This window comes from Pelophylax lessonae (assembly GCF_965119305.1).
Source record: "Pelophylax lessonae genome assembly, chromosome: 1".
NCBI classification, from domain to species: domain Eukaryota; kingdom Metazoa; phylum Chordata; class Amphibia; order Anura; family Ranidae; genus Pelophylax; species Pelophylax lessonae.
This window is the reverse complement of record NC_138768.1, coordinates 771,790,178-771,812,285: the sequence shown is the minus strand read 5'-3', so window position 1 is coordinate 771,812,285 and position 22,108 is coordinate 771,790,178. Positions and strand designations below refer to the sequence as shown.

Genomic DNA, 22,108 nt, shown 5'->3' with positions numbered 1-22,108 from the left:
CTCATTGGCGTAAGCACAGCGGGTGCCATTGACTTCTGCTGCTGTCAGTCAAAGTCAGTGAGCTAATGAGGAGAGAGAGGGGGGCGGGCCGAGCCATGGCTCCATGTCTGAAGGAACATACAAAGCGACGGCTTGGCTAGGGTACCCCCATAGCAAGCATGCTTGCTGTAAGGGCAGGGGGGAAGGGCCAGGAGTGCCAACGAGGGACCTGAGAAGAGGAGGATCGGGGCTGCTCTCTGCAAAACCAACTGCACAGAGCAGGTAAGTATAACATGTTTGGTATTTTACAACCAAAAAAAAAAAGAAAACTTTAATATCACTTTATCACTTTCACTTCTGTATTAAGATATTGCTAAATTGATAGACCCCTAACAAAAATAATAAAATGGTTTGGAGCTTAGCTAGCTAAAGCTGTTTTTGATTTTAGCTTTAGTGTCTGTGTGATATTCTGTAAAGCTGTAGGTCATGCTTTAGTAACCTAACAAAATCTATTTTAGTTTAAAGGAAATCTAGAGGAATGTGCATAGAGATGACCTATACACAAAAAAAAAAAATACTTCCCATATTTACAAATGTGTTTAGTTGTTGCTTTGTGTATTTGGTTGCCATTTCCTATTTAGGTTGTTGTGTAACTTCTGCTTGGGTTCAGTAGTGCACTGGGCAGAGTATCATATGAATGGAACAAATCGAGATTTCCTTTTTTTCCATCTTATATATTCCGTTAGTGATTGTTAGTTCACCAATTGATAATTCTGATTGGAGGTGCATATACTCTTCTATATTTGGAAAGAATGGGCTACATTCTAAAATACAGCGGGTATAGAAAAGATTCACTCCCCTTACAATAATCACATTTTGTAGCTTTGCAGCCTGAAATGACGACATAGTTTTTGTTTTATCCAGCTGTATTTACTTACTCATAACATCAAAATAAAAGATATGCAGTAAAACCTTAGATTGTGAGCATAAATCGTTCCAGAAACGTGCTTGTAATCCAAAGCGCTCGTATAGCAAAGTGAATTTCCCCAGAAGTAAAAAATGGAAAAATTATTACAGCAATACAAAATACAGTATAGAGTGTACTGTAAAAATAAAACCAATTAACCTGTACAGTACTTCATAATACCGTATAAAGTGTACTGAAAAAATTGTGTTCTGAAGTATGATCACAGTTTAATGAAGAAAAAAAAAAAAAAAAAAAAAGTGGAATTATATTCACAATGTTAAAAACATTATCCAGCGTTAAGGAGTCTGGCGTTCATCCGCGTAAAGCTGCTGGTGTATACGTCTGGGGACACCTGCTTCCTGGAGAACTCCGAAACACTGGGGAACTGTTGATGTCACTTCCGGGTGCTCCGAACATGCGCTACGCCCACCCCACCTGGCTTGGAGTGTCTCGGAGTTCTGCAGGCCACCAGCTCCCCTGGACCTCTGTCTACATATACACCAGGGGCTTTACACGGATGAGCACCAAATTTATTAATGCTAGATATTGTTTTTAACATTGGGAGTGTCATTCCACTTTTTTTACATCAAAACTGTGATCATACTACACTTAGATAGCACTGCTCGATGCTGCTCGCATTCTAAGACCTAACTCGTATATCAAGTTAAAATTTTTTTTTTTTTTTTTTTTTTATTTTGCTCGTCCTGCAATGCATTCGCAGACCAAGTTACTCTCAATCCAAGGTTTTACTGTAACACCAACATGTCAGAAAAAATAAAATTCCAAAAACATAATCACTGAGTTGGAAGACGGATCCCCCCGCCTTCCTCAAAGGGACTTGTAAATTCAATCAGGTGTAGCTAATCACCTTCCCGATGGTACACAAAGCCATTTGAGTTTCCACTGTAATCAGCTGTGGTCATTTTGATTAGCTCAGCATGAAAAGAGAAGACCGAGCATTGGATTGAGGCACCTAGGACTTTTATGGTACGGTATGAACTACACAGTACAGTTTAAAATTACAAATGTTTAATATATCAATTCAGATTAAAATTCACCCAAAAAATGAGGGACAAAATTTAAAAGAACAGATCGAACACATTAATAGTCCAAGGGGATTTAACACGATTCTAGAAGAACCTCATCTCATACTCGGCATGAAAAGCGCTTTCCTGGAGCATTTTAGTCCCTGGTAGTGCTACTGAAGCAAACAATCGACTATGGGTGGCAAGGCACTGTCAAAATATCTCTAGGAAAAAGTTGTGGACAGGCAAGTCAGGAGATGGATTAAAAGGATGAATGTCTAAAAGCACAGTGAAGTCTATTATTAAGAAGTAGAAGGTATTTTGTACAGCACAGACCCTCCCTGGATCAGGACATTGCTCCAAACTGGATGAAAGAGCCAGAAGGAAACTGGTCATAGGCGCTACCAAGTGGCCTACAGCAACACTGAAGCAGTTGCAGGAATCTATGACAAAGAGTGATCATTGTATGCATGTGACAACAATATCACAAATTCGCCACAAATTCGACTTGTGGGGGTTGTCGCGAAAAAAGCCACTTCTCAAGAAAGGCCGCATGCAGTCACAGCTGAACTTTGCCAAAACGCACCTTGAAGATTCATGGAAAAAGGTGTTCTAGTCAGATGAGACTAAAATTGAATTATTTGGCCTCAACACCAACATGTCTGGCGGAAATCTAATACAGATCACATCCAAATAACACCATTCCTACAGTAAAGCGTGGAGGTGGTAATATTCTGGTATGGGGGTGTTTCTCTGCAGCAGGACCTGGAGCAATTGTTAGAAAAGAAGGAAAAATGGATGGGGCAAAATACCTTCAAATTCTTTAGGAAAATCTGCTGCCTGCTGCCAGAAAGTTGTCAATGGAAAGAAGGTTTACCTTCCGACAAGACAATGACCCAAAGTAAAAAGCAAAAAAGGTGGTTAAAGGAGAAAAATGTAAATGTCCTTGTGTTGCCTAGCCAGAGCCCAGACTTAAAGAACTATAGGCAAAACTTTTTTTTTCATTTTAGATAGAAATAGAACAAGAGATGTCCCTTCACTTCCTGTTCCATAGCCAAGCAGGAAGTCTCTGCAATTCAAGGGAATTCCTTGGGGAGCTTTCCCTATGGTTTGACAAAGGAGTGGAGCCCCGAAACGCATATACACGCCCCCTGATGGAGAGACTCCATCTCCTCATCCCAGTGGAGATTGCCGAGGACACTTAGAAGCTGTCGCTCTAGATCGTTGCACCCAGTTTATCATCTTCAGCCACTCCTGTCTGTTTCTGCACAGACACTCCCTGGCTGAACTCTGCATTGCAGAATAGTGTCAAGAAAGCCACAGGACACCCAGACGCTGATGCACACCACGCCACTGGCCTCTCCAGCACTTCCTTCTCACCACCGAGCAGATTCTTGGCCGATCTCTGCACAACATTGAGCCGCTTGCCTGCCAATCTCTGCTAGAGATGTTAGGACTTCCACAGATAACAATCCGATACTTCCTCCATCAATTGTGAGTGCCATATTTATTCATCGCTACCAAAAAGCTGTTTTCAATACTCTACATTCAGATAGAGGCGCCCCCTGCTTTTTTCTGTTTACCCCCAGTTCACCAGAGCTAGTGTCCCTATTGGAAGATTTACCCTCTTACTTTTCTGGGGACAACCCAAAATTTGGGATTTTCTTTTACTTTCACTTTCAATGATCATGGTAAACAGGACAAATAGAGAGGGGGAATCTCCTTAACGGGGACACAGAGCAATAAAAACAGACAAATGTTTTAATCCCTCTGCACTCTATTATAAACTTAAAGAAAAGATTTGCCTTTAGTTCTACTTTAAACCCCATTGAAAATCTGTGGAATGATTTGAAGTCCACAAAGGGTCACCATCAAATTAACTGAACTTGAGCAGTTCTGCAAAGAAGATTGGGCAAATATTGCAAAGTTAGTATAGACATATCCCAACAGACTAAAGGCTATAATTAAAGCAAAAGGTGGTTCAACAAAATACTGATGGAGGTGATCACTTTTTTTTTCCTGTCATGTTGGTGTTCTATCTTTCACTTGGATGGTATAAGTTATACTGAGTAAATACAGCTGGATAAAACAAAAATTTTGTCTGTCTGTCTTAGTTTCAGGCTGCAAAGCAGCAAAATGTGATTATTTTAAGGTGGGGTGAATCTTTTCTATACCCACTCTAAATATTGCAATCCTAATGGCAACAAACAGTTATAGGGTGGAGAATGGTTGGGCGTGTTACAGGTTCCATACATGCCCATTTGTTCATATCAGAACCTTCCCCCCATACAAGTCAGTGGGAATTTTAAAAGCAGATTAAAGCAGCTGAGAAGCCTCTCTAAGGGCTCATTCACACTGTTGTGAAAAGTTGCATGTAACATTCTGGCAGCTCACTGGCACACATGTTGGGGAACATTCATTAGCAAAGTGCTATGGCAGGGCAGACATTCAGAATGACACCACACTGCACAAATGCAGATGCTATGCATTATATGAAATACTGCAAACAGGGATGAGTCCTGATATGAAATACACAAAAGCTTAAATCATATGGTCAGCTAACACTTTTTGGCCAGATACAGCCTTAGTCTACAGTAGTACACATAACATCATAATGTGAATGGGCCCTGAAGCAACTCGGAAGCATTTTAAACCAATCCCAGATAAAAGCTGAATGCACCTGAAAGCATGCTTAATTTGCTGATCCCATTGAATCCTTAAAAAAAAGTGCCAGATTGCTATGATCCTTGAATGCCTTTCTTCTTTCTGCATCGCATAAACAAAAACCTCTGTGCTAGTAAGTGAAAATCCTTTGAAATATTTGCATATTCCTGATGGGTAGTGAATGAGCTTTCAAACAAATGCTCTGATCTCTGTAGTTTCAAGCACTGTGGAGAAGTTCATCCTCAATGTCCATAGCAGATACAATGCCTAGGGAATGTTGTACACCGTCTAGGGAAAAAAGAATCCCTTGACCGTGTTGGGAGTACAATATTGGTAAGCACAGCGGAGGAAAAAGTTTTGGGGATACTGATTTTAGATGGTTGCAAAAAGAGCAAAGAGTCCAGAGGCGGGTAATGGTGAAAAAGTGACTTAACCACTTGACCTCCGGAAAATTTACTCCCCTTCATGACCAGGCCATTTTTTGCGATACAGCACTGCATTATTTTTACTGACAATTGCACGGTCATGCGATGCTGTACCCAAATAAAATGTCTTTTTTTTTTTCCCCACAAATAGAACTTTTCTTTTGGTGGGTTTTTTTCCACCTGCGGTTTTTATTTTTTGCACTATAAACAAAAGACTAACAATTTCAAAAAAAAATAAAAATTAAATGTATACTGTGTGTATGTATGTGTGTGTATGTATGTATGTATGTATATGTATATGTGTATATATATATATGTATATGTATATATATATATATATATATATATATATATATATATATATATATATATATATATATATATAATATATATTTTACTTTATGCTATAAAACATATCCAAAAAAAAATAAAAATAAAATGTATACTGTGTGTATGTATGTGTGTGTGTGTGTGTGTGTGTGTATGTATGTGTATGTATATATATATATATATATATATATATATATATATATATATTTTACTTTATGCTATAAAACATATCCAATAAAAAAATAGAAAAAAAATTGAATTTTTTCATAAGTTTAGGCCAATTTGTATTTTGCTACATATTTTTGGTAAAAAAAATCCCAATAAGCGTATATTGATTGGTTTACGCAAAAGTTATAGCGTCTACAAATTATGGGCCTTGTTACATGCCGCATGTACATAGGCAGACCACCATTCTGCGTTTCTGTTCGATCATCAGCGGGTGCCTGCGGCATGCATCCTGCCCAGAAGAACCGGTACACAGGTGCCGCCCTGTCTCAGTAACTGCTATAGGGAGCACCTGAAGTAGTTAAAAGGTTACAGTCTGGAGGAAAGAAGGTAAAGGGAGGGGAGACATGATTGAAACTTTTAAACACATCAAAGGGTGAATAAGATTCAAGAGGCCAGTATTTTCAATATGAAACCAAAATCAAATCCCGGGGGGACATGACTTCAAACTAACTGGAGGAAAGCGCAAAACTAATCTTAGTATCATTTCTCTATCGTTCATAGACAGATGCAGCTCCATCTAGTCAGAGACTATAGGGTTAAGCTCCTCCTATCAGGAATAGGCACTAGGCAGGAAAAAATCTTAACCACACCTATGGGGGCTGTCCCTTCGGGCATAACCCCACACACCCTACTATCATCAAACCGTTTGTTTCTGCCTAGTTTAAGGAATAGGACCTAGTTTCCAGCTGGGACTTCGGTCTTGGCTATTATAGGAAAGTTTGTTAGTGTGTGATTTTTTTTATTTTCACTAGTTAGTTCCTGAGGACCAAGCTCCAGAGGAACTACAAGCAACAGCACTGGCTAATCTAGATCCTTAAGGTCTCCCAGCCTGGCCAGCGAGCGTGAGCAGGTTATAGTCCAGAACTAGGCCTTGCCACGACAGTGCCCCGATGGATGGGGATGAGCCTGCAAAAGGACCGTCTCGCTGGGATGCACACAACCTGGAATGCCCTGAGTCACTGCTTCCCCTTGGCTGTCAACAGCCCCATCCCAAGGGGGAGGTCATCTGTTTCGGAATGGTGCCCACCTAGTACTGTGGCATGGTGAGTAAATTGTCCCCCCAAATACACCTGGCCCTTTCGGAGCTGACGTGGGCCCTTACCTGGAAAATTCGGACCTTAGGGGCTCCCTCTGTACCCCTGGCATCTCAGAGGACTAGTCCTGTGTACCCTTCGGCATTCCCCTACCCTTAGCAGGTAATAATGCGGCCGTTGTGGTGCTAATTTGAGGGGGGTTTCTTGTCTTGTGTGGGCCCCTGGTCAGGGACCTTCCGATTGTTCTGGGCCCCCTTTTGGGGGTCCTGGAGACCGCATGGCGTGCCGTGCGGGCCATCATTTTGCTCTACAATTCCCCATTGAGGATGCATGAGCGGCCATTTTTCTGAGGTCCATAGGCTGGACAGGCATGCGGCATGGTTTTTAAAATATAAAGGCTGTTTTCTCTTCCTTTTCCTTAGTCAGTGTCAGTTTAATTTTTGCACAGATCGTGCTGGAAGTTTCCTCTATGGTGGTCTGGTAAAGTTTTCCTCGGGTTCCCTGTGGGTTTGTCTTCATTCACTCTGCTATTATCCTATAATAACCAGGGATTGTGAGCCTGCACTTATAGCCGTGGGACCGCGTTTTAACGGTCTTAAAGAGACCCTGCCCAAGAAAAAGGTAAATCATTTAGGTCTTCTGGGGGTTCCAAGAAGCCGTGGTCGGGGAAAGCAAAGACCGGCCAATCTGGACCTGCAGACAAGTCCTCGTCTGCATGGAGGGGCGCCCTCACCTGATTCTGATCTGGGGGGACATCTTTGTTTCTTTCTGGAACCCTGGACCTCCTTGATTCGGGACAAATGGGTTCACAAACTGATCCGATATGGGTACAAGATCAACTACCGGTCTCGCCCGTTGGACAGGTTCTTCCCGTCCAATCTTTGACTATCCCCAGTCCAGTTAAGGGACTTGCGAGGGGCAGTACAAATCAGTTGTTTCTTCCTAAGGTTATTTCTGATTTTCATCTCATTGTGTTGCCTTCACTCTGCCCTAAACGCAAACATTCTAAGGAATTTGCGTTGCACTCTTTGCATGTGGTTTGGGCGATCGGGGTCTATCTGGAGACCACTGAGTCTTTTAGAAAATCAGACGCTCTTTTTATCCTTACCGAAGGAACTTGTAAGGGATTGGCTGCGTTTGCGATGACCATATCCAGATGGAGCAGGCAGACGATAGTTCGGGCTTATTCACTGAAGGGTCAGGTTCCTCCTCTCCCGGTGAAGATGCATTCTATGAGAGCGCTGAGTGCTTTTCGCCATCAGGCGTCCATGCTGCAAGTTTGCAAGGCGGCAACTCGGTCGCCTGTACATATGTTTACAAAATTCTACAAAGTAGATGTATTGGCACCTTCGGATGCTTCCTTTGCAGACTGCGGTTTAAAGAGAACTGTTTTTTTTTTTTTTTGTTTTTATTTCTCTTTGAGGGTGTATTGTGTTTTCAGGGTGAGCTACAGTTGTTCCTGGTTGGCTAAGTTTAGCCTTTGGGGAGTTACGTTTCCATTTGCGTGGTCTTCCCACCCCCCATGAATATACCGCTTTGGGACATCCCTATAGTCTGTCTAGATGGCGCTGCGTCTGTCGATGAATGATAGAGAAAACTGGATTTTTATAAGAGCTTACCTTAAAAATCCTTTTCTCTGAAGTTCATCAACAGACGCAGCACCCACCCCTCTACTTCTGAGTGAATGGGGTTTCTTCTATTCTAAACACTGCTTGCAACTAAAATGTTTGATGATAGCAGGGTGTGTGGGGTTATGCCTGTAGGGACAGCCCCCATAGGTGTGGTTAAGCTTTTTTCCCGCTTGGTGCCTATTCCGGATAAGAGGGGCATAACCCTATAGCAGTGATGGCAAACCTTGGCACCCCAGATGTTTTTGAACTACATTTCCCATGATACTCATGCACTCTGCAGTGTAGTTGAGCATCATGGGAAATGTAGTTCTAAAACATCTGGGGTGCCAATGTTCACCATCACTGCCCTATAGTCTCTGACTAGATGAAGCTGTGTCTGTCGAACTTCAGAGAAAAGGATTTTACGGTAAGTTCTTACAAAAATCCAGTTTTTACTGAAAGGGTAGTTGATGCTTGAAATATACTTCTAGTAATGGTAGTTAGTCATTCAGCAGTAAGTGGCTTCCAACCTAGATCTATACTGGGACAAAAATTTAACAAAAACAAAAAAAAAAAAAGGGCAGACTCAATGGACCATTTGGTCTTTTTTTTTGCTGTCAGTTTTTGTTTTGAAGTCAGTTTACTCAGCTCTTAATGCTTTCTCTCCCATAACTTCCAACTCTTTAGTTAAATTATTTATTAGGAGGCTGCCAAGTCATGATTGAGAGGGGAAGCAAGGTCAGTTGAGTGTTGAGAATGAATTGTTACACAGTACCTGTTGCTAAGGATGTTTGTGGGGCTCTTTTTAAAGGTAATTATTGCTTGGTAACAATATGTATATACTTGAATGGCCATAACCTGGACACAGTTACATTTTAAGTTTTAAAGTAGAGCTAAACTTTTATTTCATTCTAGAGTAAGGAATGGTTATAGACCCTGTCTTTTTTGCCATCTGTGCCCCAATGAGATTTCCTTTCAACTTCTGTCTCATAGCCAAAAGGGGAAGTGAGAGGAAATCCCTCCAAAGTAATGGAATCCCAGGATGTCCCCAGGGTCATCATAATTAGTGATTTCCTCTCCCTTCCCATTCTGTGGTCTAACCAAATTGTAATTTTCTTTTTTGCTTTATGGTTAACATAACAAATGGAGACAATGAGTCCCCCTAATGGCAGCACAAACGATAATAAAACCGAAGCCCTCTTCACTCTATCCAAAGTTTTTCCTTTAGTTATACTTTAGGAATATGCAAGACAAAAGATACAGTTCTGTTAGCACATATACAGTATGCCCTACTTAATATGGATGCTGTACGTCATGCTCCACAGCATCTTGTCAGGATGCGATTGGTTTGATAGCTTTCTAGAATTGGTGCTATATAAATGAGTAGAATAGACTTAGTGCGGATAGCTCATGGGTGCACTGTTCATTTAAGTTTTGTATTTTTCTTTTCTTAAAACCTTTAGAAACAAAGGCAGAATGTTTGGTTCCATGTAGAGACAAAATAGGTTAAAATAATGTATATTACATTCTGAAACATCCCCAATATATATTTTACTTGTGCTTCTACATGTAAAGGATTGAAAACCAAAAAAAAAAAAACTCTGGGTTTGGATCCATGCGCCTGCTCCTCTCGGCATGCCAAATTTTGACATTCAACTGTGTCCGCATTCACTTCTATGCACGCAGCTTTGATGTAGATTAAAATGCAGCAAAAAAGAGGTTTAGCACAGAGGATGGATCCTAAAATAGTTGTAAAGACTCAAGGTTTTTTAACTTCATGCATTCTTTATTAATAACCTTCTATGTGCAGCAGCCCCCCCTTACTTACCTGAGCCCCATCGCGATCCAGCAATGTGCACCAGAGCCTCGGCTCCTCAGGGACTCTCTCTCCCTCCTCATTGGCTGAGACAGCAGTGGGAGCCATGGGCCAGCCAATGAGGATAGAGAGGGGGCGGCTGTCTGTGTGTGAGTGGACATGCAGAGTAGCACAGGAACAAGCCTACTTGGTTGCTCCCAGAGCAAGGGCCAGGAGTGCCGACGGGGGACCCAAGAAGAAGATTGAAGCTGCTCTGTGCAAAACCACTAACCAGGTGTACCAGAGTTTTGGCAGAAAAAAATGCTTGACACGCCTTAACACTGGTAAACACACCTATGCGCATTCGTTTAGTGCCTTGTCATAAGCTAATTTCAATGGCCAGAATAATTTCTACCAAGCACTACCAACGCCCAAGGAAGAGTTTTTTGATGCCCCCTCCCAAAATAACAAAGGGGACTATCCTGGGTAGTAGTAGTGCTGCCACACTGCTCAGTGACGCAAAGCCTGTTAAAAGTGCAGGCTCACTGTCACGGAGTAAAAGTCTTTGCCTGGCTACTGCATTTGTCACACAGGCAGGCAATGGTGGTTGACATCGCAGTGCTCAATGTTACCTGAGCCTGCATTGTTTACAGACTTGGCATCACTGAAGTGGCTTAGCTACTAATCCTGCCTTTGTGACAGGTGCAGTGGCCCAGCATGGAGCTCAGTAACGCTTAGCCTGTGATTTTATGTGGCTCAGCATTACTAAGCTGTACTGAGAATTTAGTGTGTATAATGGACTTTCCAGCTTCATGCTGTCCACCACTATGCATCCCTGATTGCTGTCTGATGCGACTGTGTAAGTTGGCCTCATTGGTGGCATGACCCTACCCTTGTATCGTTACAGTAATTTATATTTTAGATATCCAACCCTGCTTTGGAGACTGTGCTAACTTGCTTGATATTACTCGTATTGCAGAAAGGCAAGATAATCTGTGAATTGTTGCAGTTAATAAATCGGCACTGTGAAGTCTTAAGTGGTTTTATAAGCAAAGTAAGCCAAAGTAATGGAATCACCAGGTATTTTGTGGTAGCTGATGTGAAAAGATCTTTTTTTACAAGGTGAGAATCTTTAGAACCACAAAGCTGTTCAAAAGCAGAGCTGTGTGCACCCTAGTTAGATTCAGCTGCACTAGGTGGTGGTGGTGGAAACCACAGCAAAGATCTGAAGATTGCATCTACTACCCCTCTCTCCAAAGCTGTTTACTGCTGAACCACAGACATTTAATATCCTCACAGTAAACTCTCCAACAAGCAATCAGCTACACACTTGATTCTGATGAATGTTGTTTTATTTTTTAAAATCTGTTTTCCCCCCTTTTTCAGACCTAGAAATTATTCACATACGTTTTTGTGTTTCAGGGAAGCAATGCGTAATTATTTAAAAGAGCGGGGCGATCAGACTGTACTTATCCTCCATGCTAAAGTTGCACAGAAATCCTATGGCAATGAAAAAAGGTGCGTATTTGTATGTATTTGCTTTTCAATAGTACTTTTTTTTTTTTTTTTTGCCTATTTTGTCAAATTGAATTATAGCAGAGTACACTTTTTTTTTTTTTTACACTTGTTGTTGTATATTTTCTGTCCCTCCTCTATTTTCAGACATCTTGCTTTTCACATACACATAACATTTTAAGTCCTCGCCCACTGGAGTATACTCTAGGTTTTCTGATGAAAACACTAGCTTTTTTTCTCTCGGTTATGGATGGAACAGGTCGCACCATGAACTGAGTCTTGCAGTGCAGATTTCTTGATGCAGTATACATCCATAAAAAAAGAAATATGAAAGTAAGGAAATTCTTTAACACAGCCATGGCCAAAAGTTTTTTGAGAATTACACGAATATTCATTTTCACAAAGTCTGCTGCCTCAGTGTTTATGATGGCAATTTGCATATACTCGAGAATGTTACGAAGAGTGGTCAGATTAATTGCAAAATCCCTCTTTGCCTTGAAAATGAACTTGATCCCCCCCCCCCCCCCCCCAAAAAAAAAAAAACATTTCCACTGCATTTGTGAAGCAGGCTTCAGGGCGCCCAAGAAAGTCCAGCAAGCGCCAGGACTGTATCCTGGTCGGACCCTCACACTCCTGGGTTCCCCTCTGTCCTGTTGTGCCCCCCCCCCCTCCTCTCCAAACGGGGACTGAATGGGCGAAGCTGCTACGCCGTGACGTGAAGGGCAAGCCTGTCCCTCCTGAATTTGGGGAATTGTTGGGCCAGATGGTGCAGGCGCTGCAGTTTACTTGCAATGCTGCGCTGGACATTGCTTCCCTTTTGGGTCGCCTGTTGTTTTCAGCAGTGGTCATGAGGCGTATGCTCTGGCTGAAGTGTTGGTCTGCGGATCAGGTTTCTAAGAAAGGCCTTGACGGAATTCCCCTTTCCGCGGGACTGTCTGTCTGAGGCTACCCTGGATGACATTATTTTACGGTGTTACGGGGGGTAAGAGTACCCTTCTCCCGCAGGCTTCCAGGGGTAGGGGTTCTCGCCGTAGGCGGGGTCCGTGCTTTTCAGCTCACAGGATGCATTCTCGTTCCTCGGGGGCAGCCGATAAAGCAAAGCCCTTCAAGGCTCCCTCGGGTGGTTCCAAGCGTCCCTGGTCTGGAAAACAGAAGTCTGGACAAGGCCCTGTCAGCCTTAAGGTGCACCCTCACCCGTGACTGGGGTGGGGGGACGCCTTTGCCAGTTCTCGGACTTGTAGCTGGCCCGGATCCCAATTAAGTTTGTGCGGTCTGGGTACAAGATCGAGTTTCGATCTGCTCCTCCTGTCAGGTTTTTCCCTTGCAATGTCCGCCTATCCCCGGATCGCTTGGGAGCGCTCTATGGGAGTGATAGTGTCTGTTCCGCACGCAGAACGCTTTCACAGGTTTTATTCCAACCTGTTCACGGTTTCCTAGAAGGAGGGCAAGATGCGTCCGATCCTGGACTTAAAGGCACTGAATGTGTTAGTGCGTGCTCAAAAGTTCAAGATGGAAACTATTTGCACGGTGGTGGCCTCCCTACATCAGGGGGACTTCCTGGCCTCAATAGACATCAAGGATGCCTACCTTCACATTCCAATCTGTGCTGCTCACCAACGGTTTCTCCGTTTTGCCGTGGGAGAGGATCACTATCAGTTTGTGGAGTTACCCTTTGGTCTCACCTTCGCTCCTCGGGTCCTCACAAAGGTGTTGGCGCCGGTCGTGGCTTTGTTACGGCAGCAGGGGATATCGGTCCTGGGTTACCTGGACAATCTGCTTCTCCATGCGGAGTCTTCCACGTTGCTGACGGAAATCTTGGGGGTCACCATGAGTACTCTGGAGGAGTTCATCGTGGATTGGATCGTGGACCTTCAAAAGTCGTCTCTGACCCCTTCCATGAGACTGGTCTATTTGGTCCTGACTTCGGACTTGTCCTCTGCCAGGGTGTTTCTTCCTCCGGAAAAGCTCCAGGAGCTCCAGTCAGCGGTTCATTTGTTGATGTCCAATGACTGGCCATCCCTTCTGACCTGTATGAGAGTACTGGGACTGATGGTGTCCTCCTACGAGGCGGTCCCATTTGCTCAGTTCCACACAAGGGTTATTCAAAAGGAAATTCTTCTCAAGTGGAACAAACCCCCGAATTCTCTGGATTTTCGGATTCGGTTAAGTTGCAGGAGCAGAGAGTCCCTGGTCTGGTGGCTTTGGTCCCCGATGCTTCAGGCGGGGAAGTCCTTCTCCCTATATACTGGAAAAACAATTGTCACCACGGATGCGAGTCTGTCTGGGTGGGGGGGATCCTCAATCAGGACTTGGCTCAGGGAGTCCCTGGAGGAATCTCGATTGCCGATCAATGTCCTGGAGCTGAGAGCGATCCGGCTTTACCTGACGCACTGGACCGACCTTCTGGAGGGTTGTCCAGTGCGCATTTAATCGGATAATGCCACGGCCGGGGCTTACGTCAACCACCAAGGGGGCTCCAAGAGCGTCATTGCGGCCCTGAAAGTGGCAGACCTTCTACATTGGGCAGAGCGCCATGTTCCAGCTCTTTCCGCTGTCCACATTTAGGGAGTGGAAAATTAACAGGCGTATTATCTCAGCCGCTAGGCCTTGGATGCAGGGGAGTGGTCCCTGCATCCGGAGGTGTTTCAGCAGTTGTGCCTTCTCGGGGGCAGTCCGTACGTGGATCTGTTTGCATCTCGAATCACCAGAAAGGTACAGAGGTTTGTGGCCTGCTCTCAGGACCCTCTGGCAGACGCTTCTGACGCGCTGGTGGACCCCTGGGGCCAGTACCGGCTGATGTATGCCTTTCCTCCTCTCAAGTTGCTGCCAAGACTTCGCAGGATAGAGGCGGAAGAGAATTCTGGTCATTCTTGTGGCTCCGGACTGGCCTAGTTGCGCTTGGTACGCCGACCTGGTCAGGCTTGTCGCAGACGCCTCAGGGAAGATCTACTGTCTCAGGAGCCTATCTTCCATCCTGCTTTACAGTCGCTGGCTTTGACAGCTTGGCTGTTGAAAGCCAGGTGCTGAAGGACGGGGGTTTGTCTGCTTCGGTGATTCCCACTCTGCTGAAAGCGAGGAAAGCAACATCCAGGACGATTTATTATCGTACGTGGAAGTCGTACATTGCATGGTGAGAGTCCCTTGGGGACCCACCCTCGCTCCTATTCGGTGGCTCGGTCTTGGCTTTCAACGGGGAGTTGATCAAAAGTTGGCCTTGAGTACTATCAGGGGTCAGGTCTCGGCCCTGGCTTTTTTCTTCCAGAGGCCATTGGCCGCCAATTCCCTGGTGCGTAGCTTCATCCAGGGGGTGCGACACTTGGTACCTCCGGTGCGACCTCTGCTACTGCCATGGGACCTTAATTTGGTGCTGTCGGCGCTCCAGAGGCCTCTCTTTGAGAATATTCAGGAGGTTCCCCTGCTTACCTTGTCTCAGAATTTGGCTTTTCTTGGTGGCTATCACTTCTGCACGCAGGGTGTCAGAGCTGCCGGCGCTGACCTGTTGTTCTCCCGATCTTGTGGTTCAAAAGGACAAGGTGGTGCTTTGCCTGGATCCATCTTTCCTGCCGAAGGTGGTTTCCAGTTTTCACTTGAATGAGGACATGCTGTTCCCTTCTTTGTGCTCTAAGCCTAAACATCCTAAGGAATTTGCTCTGCATACACTGGGTGGTGTTCGGGCGATTTAGAGTGTATTTGGCGTCTACCGAGTCTTTTCGCAAGTCTGACTCGCTCTTTGTGCTCACGGATGCCCTGAAGAAAGGGCTGCGTCTGCTGCGACTGTTTCCAGATGGATCAGACAGACAGCGGTGCAGGCTTATTCCATTAAGGGTCAGGTTCCACCTTTCCCTGTCAAGGCGCACTCTACTCGGGCGCTTAGTGCTTCCTGGGCTTTTCGCCATCAAGCGCCTGTGCTTCAGGTGTGCTGCTCGTGCGTTCACACCTTTAGGCCCCTTTCACACTTGTGCGACTGGGGACTGCAAAAGCGCATGATAAGTCGTTCTCCATGATATCCAATGAGCCCCATTCATATCTGTGCGACTTGAAGTCGCACTGACTTCAAAGTAGTCCCTGCACTACTTTTGGCATGATTTTGATGCGTTTTGAGTAAAAGACATTCTAAGCCCAGGCAAAATTGCGGTAAAATCGCACGACTTTGGAGTCGCACAAGTGTGAAAGGGGCCTTACCAAATTTTATAAGGTGGATGTGATGGTATCTGCGGATGCTTCCTTTTGGCCGCAAGGTTTTGCAGGCTGCGGTTTAGGGAGCCCCTTGGCTTCCTTGAGTGTTTTTCTGTTTGTTTTCAGGTGGACCTCATCTGGTTGTTCTTATGAGTCCTGTGTTGCCTGGTTGGCCATCTTGGCCTTGGGGACTGTTTTTTCTTCTGCTGTTCCCACCCCTCATTTGGGTACTGCTTTGGGGTGTCCCTACTGATATGCATCAGAGGACTGCGTCCGTCAATGAACGATAGAAAAAAACTGGATTTTTGACTTGCCTTAAAATCCTTTTCTCTTAGGTTCATTGATGGAAGCAGTACCCGCCCCTCTAAATTTTTGAGTGGGTTGGTGTACTTTTCTCTGACACTGCTTTGATACAAAACTGACATCCTATGCAGGAAAAGAGAGGGTAATATACCTCCAGGGACTGCCCATAGGCGTAGCCAGAAATTCTTTCTGCCTAGTGTCCTACTCCTGTAGGGGGCGGTATTACCCTACTGATATGGATCAGAGGACTGCGTCCGTCAATGAACCTAAGAGAAAAGGATTTTAAGGCAAGTCAAAAATCCAGTTTTTTACAACATCCCTCTCTTTTGTTATGAAGACAAGGGGATGCATCCAGCAGGGAAGAAGTAGACAGGGCTGGCACTGCTTGAGATTTTAGTGCAGCAAAGGTACTGTGTTGTCAGCTCAAACAAAGATAAGGACGTCTGGCTTAGTAATGGGTATTTTTCTTGCAACATTTTAAAGGATTTAACATGGTGGAATGTGCATGTATTGTAAAAGTGTAACGAATGTGTTTTTTTTATTTTTTTTTGTATTTTGCCCAGACATACACTTTACTAGAAGGTAGTGCACAGTGCTCGCTGACACAAGCTGAATTTAATACATTTGTAATAGTCTACAGTTTTTCACATGCCTACTGAGTGTGTCATGGTCCACAAACACTTAAAATATAACCTAATGTGGATCAACTTGGCTTTTCCATTTTCTTGTTTCTTTAATGCTAATCTAAACCTTCAAACAAAAATGTACTTTATTGCACATTACCAGACTATTCTGTGCAGTGGTTTTGCAGAGAGCAGACCTGATCCTCCTCTTCTCTGGTCCCCGCTGGTGCTCCGGGCCCCTCCCTCCTGCCGAGTGCCCCCATAGCAAGCTGTTTGCTTGTTCCAGAGCTGCTGCTTTGTGTGTCCATTCACACACAAAGCTTGGCCTTGCCTGGCTCTCTCCTCTTTGGCTCACTGGCTGTGGGTACCAGTACAATGGCTCCCACTGTGGTCTCAGCCAATGAGGAGGAAGAGACCTGTGATAACTGCTGAATCGAAATGGGGCTCAGTTAAGTATTAAAAGGGGCTGGGGTGGGCTGCTGCACACAGGTTTTTTACTTCCATGGATAGAATGTATGAAGGTAAAAAAAAACTTGAGCCTTTAGAACTACTTTTAATTTTGGACTAAGAATATGTTTGGCAAGTACAGAAAATACCTGTTGATCCCACCAGAAATGCAATGACCTTTTCACTTTCTGTGGTCAAATAAATCACAAGCATTCTTTCCTCTGTTGAATAATAGTTCAATAATCTGCCTTGTATTGAAGATGAACAAAGGCAGATATGTTTGAAGTCTGGCCTGTGTGATCACATGACTTCTTGTGTAGATATAAGGAAGAAATTAGTGTAGACAGGAAGTGTGGTGTTTTCAGGATCACCAGCTAAAAATAAAGGGGAAAAACCCTACTAAAAGTACTAAAACAGTCATCTCATTTAAGGATTGGTAAGTTGTAGTACCAAAAATCCTCTTCTGAATCATCCAAATGCTCTCTAGCAAACTTCAGACGGGCCCGGTCATGTACTGGCTTAAGCAGGGGGACACGTCTGGCACTGCAGGATTTGAGTCCCTGGAGGGCGTAGTGTTACTGATGGTAGCCTTTGTTACTTTGCGTAGTGTGTTACTGATTGTAGCCTTTGTTACTTTGGTCCCAGCTCTCTGTAGGTCATTCACTAGGTCCCCCTGCGTGGTTCTGGGATGGGATTTTTGCTCACCGTTCTTGTGATCATTTTGACCCCACGGGGTGAGATCTTGCGTGGAGCCCCAGATCGAGGGAGATTATCAGTGGTCTTGTATGTCTTCCATTTTCTAATATTTGCTTACACAGTTGATTTCTTCACACCAAGCTGCTTGCCTATTGCAGATTCAGTCTTCCCAGCCTGGTTCAGGTCTACCATTTTGTTTCTGGTGTTCTTCGACAGCTGTTTGGTCTTGGTCATAGTGGAGTTTGGAGTGTGACGGTTTGTCACAGGTTGTGGATAGGTGTCTTTTTTACGGATAAGTTCAAACAGGTGCCACTAATACAGGTAACGAGTGGAGGACAGAGGAGCCTCTTAAAGAAGTTACAGGTCTGTGAGAGCCAGAAATCTTGCTTGTTTGTAGGTGACCAAATACTTATTTTACCAAGGAATTTACTAATTCATTAGAAATCCTACAATGTGATTTCCTGGATTATTTCCCCCCATTCTGTCTCTCATAGTTGAAGTGTACCTATGATGAAAATTACAGACCTTTCTCTCATATTTTTAAGTGGGAGAACTTGCACAATTGGTGGCTGACTAAATACTTTTTTGCCCAACTGTAATAAATATATATATATATATGTGTGTGTGTATCTATATCTATATATATATATATATATATATATATATAATCTGTACTGAAACTCCCGTACCTCCAGTCTTTTGTCGAGAACAATCTTTGAACTTGGGTGGGTCTTTGTTTTTCACAGATCACATAGCCTAAAATGACTCCGGGTTATCCTTAACTTGATGATATACCTAATGTTGCAAGCACTGTTTGGCTTTTTAGTAGGCTATAATCAATTGTGGATCATTTGCTTTTTTCCCCCAAGCTTTCCAAAAAAATCAGCATGGGTAAATATTTTGCGGCTCATTATATTTGTCTTCTTTACATAGTCCTTGAAATTTTAGTACATATAAAAACTAAACTTTGTACAATCTGAGCTTAAATGGTTTAGGTGTTGCATTTTTTTTTTAACTAAAGCTAGTTGCCCAAGGACATTAATGCCTGCAAGTAGTTTCATTGTGATTGCACACCCAACCATCCATTGTCTTTGGCGAAAGTGATGTTCCAGCTTTTTGATCTCTATAATGAAGTTTGTCGTATTTAGGTGCTACGAAGTGCTATAGAGGCCTTCCTCACCGAGGGTTCCCCACAGAGGTTGCTAGCATCTTCTGACACTCAGACACAAGTAATTTTTTTTAGGGATGCACCGAAATGAAATTCTTGGCCGAAGCCGAATAATAATAAAATGTTTGGCCGAATACCGAACGCGGTGTTTTGCATTTTTCCCATTTATTTTGCCAATTTTTTGTCCTCTCTCTTGTCCTCTCGTGTCTCTCTCTCTCTCTCTCTTGTCCTCTCTCTCTCTCTCTCTTGTCCTCATGTCTCTCTCTCTCTCTCTCTCTCTTGTCCTCTCATGTCTCTCTCTCTCTCCCTAAATGTTACTGTAGGGAATGGGATTCAGTGCACACTGCAGCCTTGTACCATAGGGTTAATGTTAGTGACACTGTAGGGATTGGGAAGGATGCTGGGAATGGAAATCAGGAAGCATGCAGGCAGCCTTGTAAATTTTAATTGCAGATTCAGGGCACTGGGCAGGTCAGGGTTAATATGGTAACATCAATTACTCAGTGTCAGTCAGTCAGTGTCAGTGTGGACTCGATCAGATTATACAGTGACAGACAGTCTCTCATAGTGGTGGTAGTAGGAGGCTGGAGGTGGACTAGTAGTAGCCTGGAAAGGAGCACAGCCGCATACATACATTACTCACTCGTGCACTGCAGCCCGCCCCACACATTCAGTGAGTCTTACTCTCCTCCCTAGTTTTTTCAATGGCACATTCAGGAAGCCAATCACGCCGTGAGTAGCGGCACAGCGGAACCAATCAGGTGTGCAGGCACGCGTGATTGGTTCGCTGTGCAGCTAATCACGGCGTGATTGGCTTCCTGAATGTGCCATTGAAAAAACTAGGGAGGAGAGTAAGACTCACTGAATGTGTGGGGCGGGCTGCAGTGCACGAGTGAGTAATGTATGTATGCTTACCGCTGAAGTGTCCCGGCTTCCCCTGCCTAACACGGAAGTCTGTGAGTCCTCCTGTCCTCCTCAGAGTCCCTTCCCCCTGTAAATATCGCCTACGGCCACAGAACGATAGTCAATATCATATCGACTATCGTTCAGCCCTATTATTCGGCACAAAATTATTCGGCCTTTTGACTTATTCGGCCGAACACCGAAAGTGCTATTTTTTCTATTTTCGGCCGAATAATGTTCGGCCGCCGATTATTCGGTGCATCCCTAATTTTTTTTTTTTTGCTCTGTAAGGAGACATTGGGGTTAATTTACTAAATGCAAATAGACTGCATTTTGCATGTGCAGTTGCTCCAGAGCTTATTAAATGAGGCAAAACTTCACTAAGAATACCCTATCACCTGCAAAGCAAATAAAAAAAATAAAAAAAACCTGCATTTTTGTTTGCACATGATTGGATGATGGAAGTCAGCAGCGCACCCTCTCATTTACTAAGCTCTGGAGCAATTGCACTTGCACAGTGCAGTCTATTTGCCATTAGTACACCAACCCCATTATTTCCACTGACCACCAATGTAAGGAGCATTGTTGCCACTGGCCACCAGTGTAATGGGTCTCCTCCTCCAACTGACCACCAATGGAAAGAGCATTTCTCTTCCATTCATTGACTAACACAACTCCTCCACTTCGTCATTATATGGGTTATACTGCCTCCTACAGGAGTAGGACACTAGGCAGACAAAAATTTGACTACGCCTATAGGGCAGTCCCAGGGGGTATACTCCCGCTTTCTCTGCTATAGGTATTCAGTTTTTTTCTGTCTAGTCAGGAGTAAGGACCTAGTTCCTTGCTGGGATTTCTGGTCCTGGCAGCTTTTTCTTATAAATTGATTTTTTTTCCTCCTTTTTTTTTATTATTTTGTTCCTGTATGATCTACAAGTAAGTATCGGACTGGGTGATGAACTGGATAATCTAGATCCTTAGGGTCCGACCAGCAAGCGTGTGCAGACCGCAGCTCTGCGCTAGGTTGGTCGCAACATAGCCCCACTGGACGGGGGCTGGCCTGTGAGGGCGCATATGAGTCTCAGCGTTTCCTCCTGGCCGGCAGCACCCACATTACGATGGAGCGGTGGTCTGTCCAGAGCAGTGCCCACCCTGTTCCTGTTGTGGTAAGTAGCTGCCCCCCCTCTACCCCTGGCGGGTTTTGGGGTGGACGTGGGCCCCTCCCTGAGAAGTTCTGACTCCCGGGCTCTCTTCCCTCCCAGTCAGCATTCCCCCCTGTCTCAGGATGTCTATTGCAGGACTTTACCCCCCCCACCCTCCACCCTGGGATGGACATACTTTTTTAGGTCGGCCTGGGTTGCTGCACTGGGGGGTGGAGGGAGGTAGCGCGCCGCCGGTGACCAAACGTTAGTTCCTCGGGAGGGGGATGAGCTTGGTGGGGGCGCCTGCCAGGGCCCCCCTTCCTGTTGGGATTGTTTTTTGTGCTGCTAGGGTCCCCTCTGGGGCCGCGGCGGGCCGCCATTTTCTCATAGCTTTTCATGCTACCGATCGGCGGCCATGTTTGTGTAGCCTCAGCGGCCATTTTCTTGTGGTTTCGCTTAGAAAATAGTGGCAGCCATGTTTTTGGAGCCTGATGGCCGGTGGGAGTCTCTCCCCGGCCTCTAGTGCTGATCCCTGGACATTCCTCTTCCTGGTCGCCACATGGTGTGCAGTTAGTCCGTTGCTGAGTACCTGACCGGTGGTGGTGAGTCCATTTTGTGGGTTTTTCTCTCCCTCTCTCTGCCATTGCAGTGGTAGTGCTCTACACCTTTTTCGTGTGGGTTCCCCTCTCCACTTAAGTCCCTGGAGCATGTTTTACCACCTGATCCCCCTCTCAGAGGCTGTCGGCCCTCCGGGTCCCAACAACTAATTGCACTTGATAAAGGAAAAGGAATTGGCAGCACTCCAGGTTGAATCAAAATCCAGATTTATTGACTGGACATCCAAACATGACAATCGTGACAAGGTAGACGCGTTTCACACACTGACTGTGTGCTTAATCATTGCTAACCCTAATTATTAAGCACACAGTCAGTGTGTGAAATGCGTCTACCTTGTCATGATTGTCATGTTTGGATGTCCAGTCAATAAATCTGGATTTTGACTCAACCTGGAGTGCTGCCAATTCCTTTTCCTTTATCAAGTTTTCACGGAGGCGAGCCAGGGCATGCACCGGTGTGA

The 22,108-nt window shown here is 44.6% G+C and overlaps 1 protein-coding gene across 2 annotated transcripts in view; it reads left to right on the top strand.

The window, feature by feature from the left end:
* Window positions 1-22,108, top strand: part of RBPJ (recombination signal binding protein for immunoglobulin kappa J region) — a 207,218-nt gene that overhangs the window by 119,312 nt on the left and 65,798 nt on the right. For both annotated transcript variants that reach the window (XM_082267946.1, XM_082267947.1), the window contains exon 3: window positions 11,480-11,575. In XM_082267946.1, coding sequence (XP_082124072.1) covers window positions 11,480-11,575 — 96 coding nt within the window. The remainder of the gene's footprint in view (window positions 1-11,479; window positions 11,576-22,108) is intronic.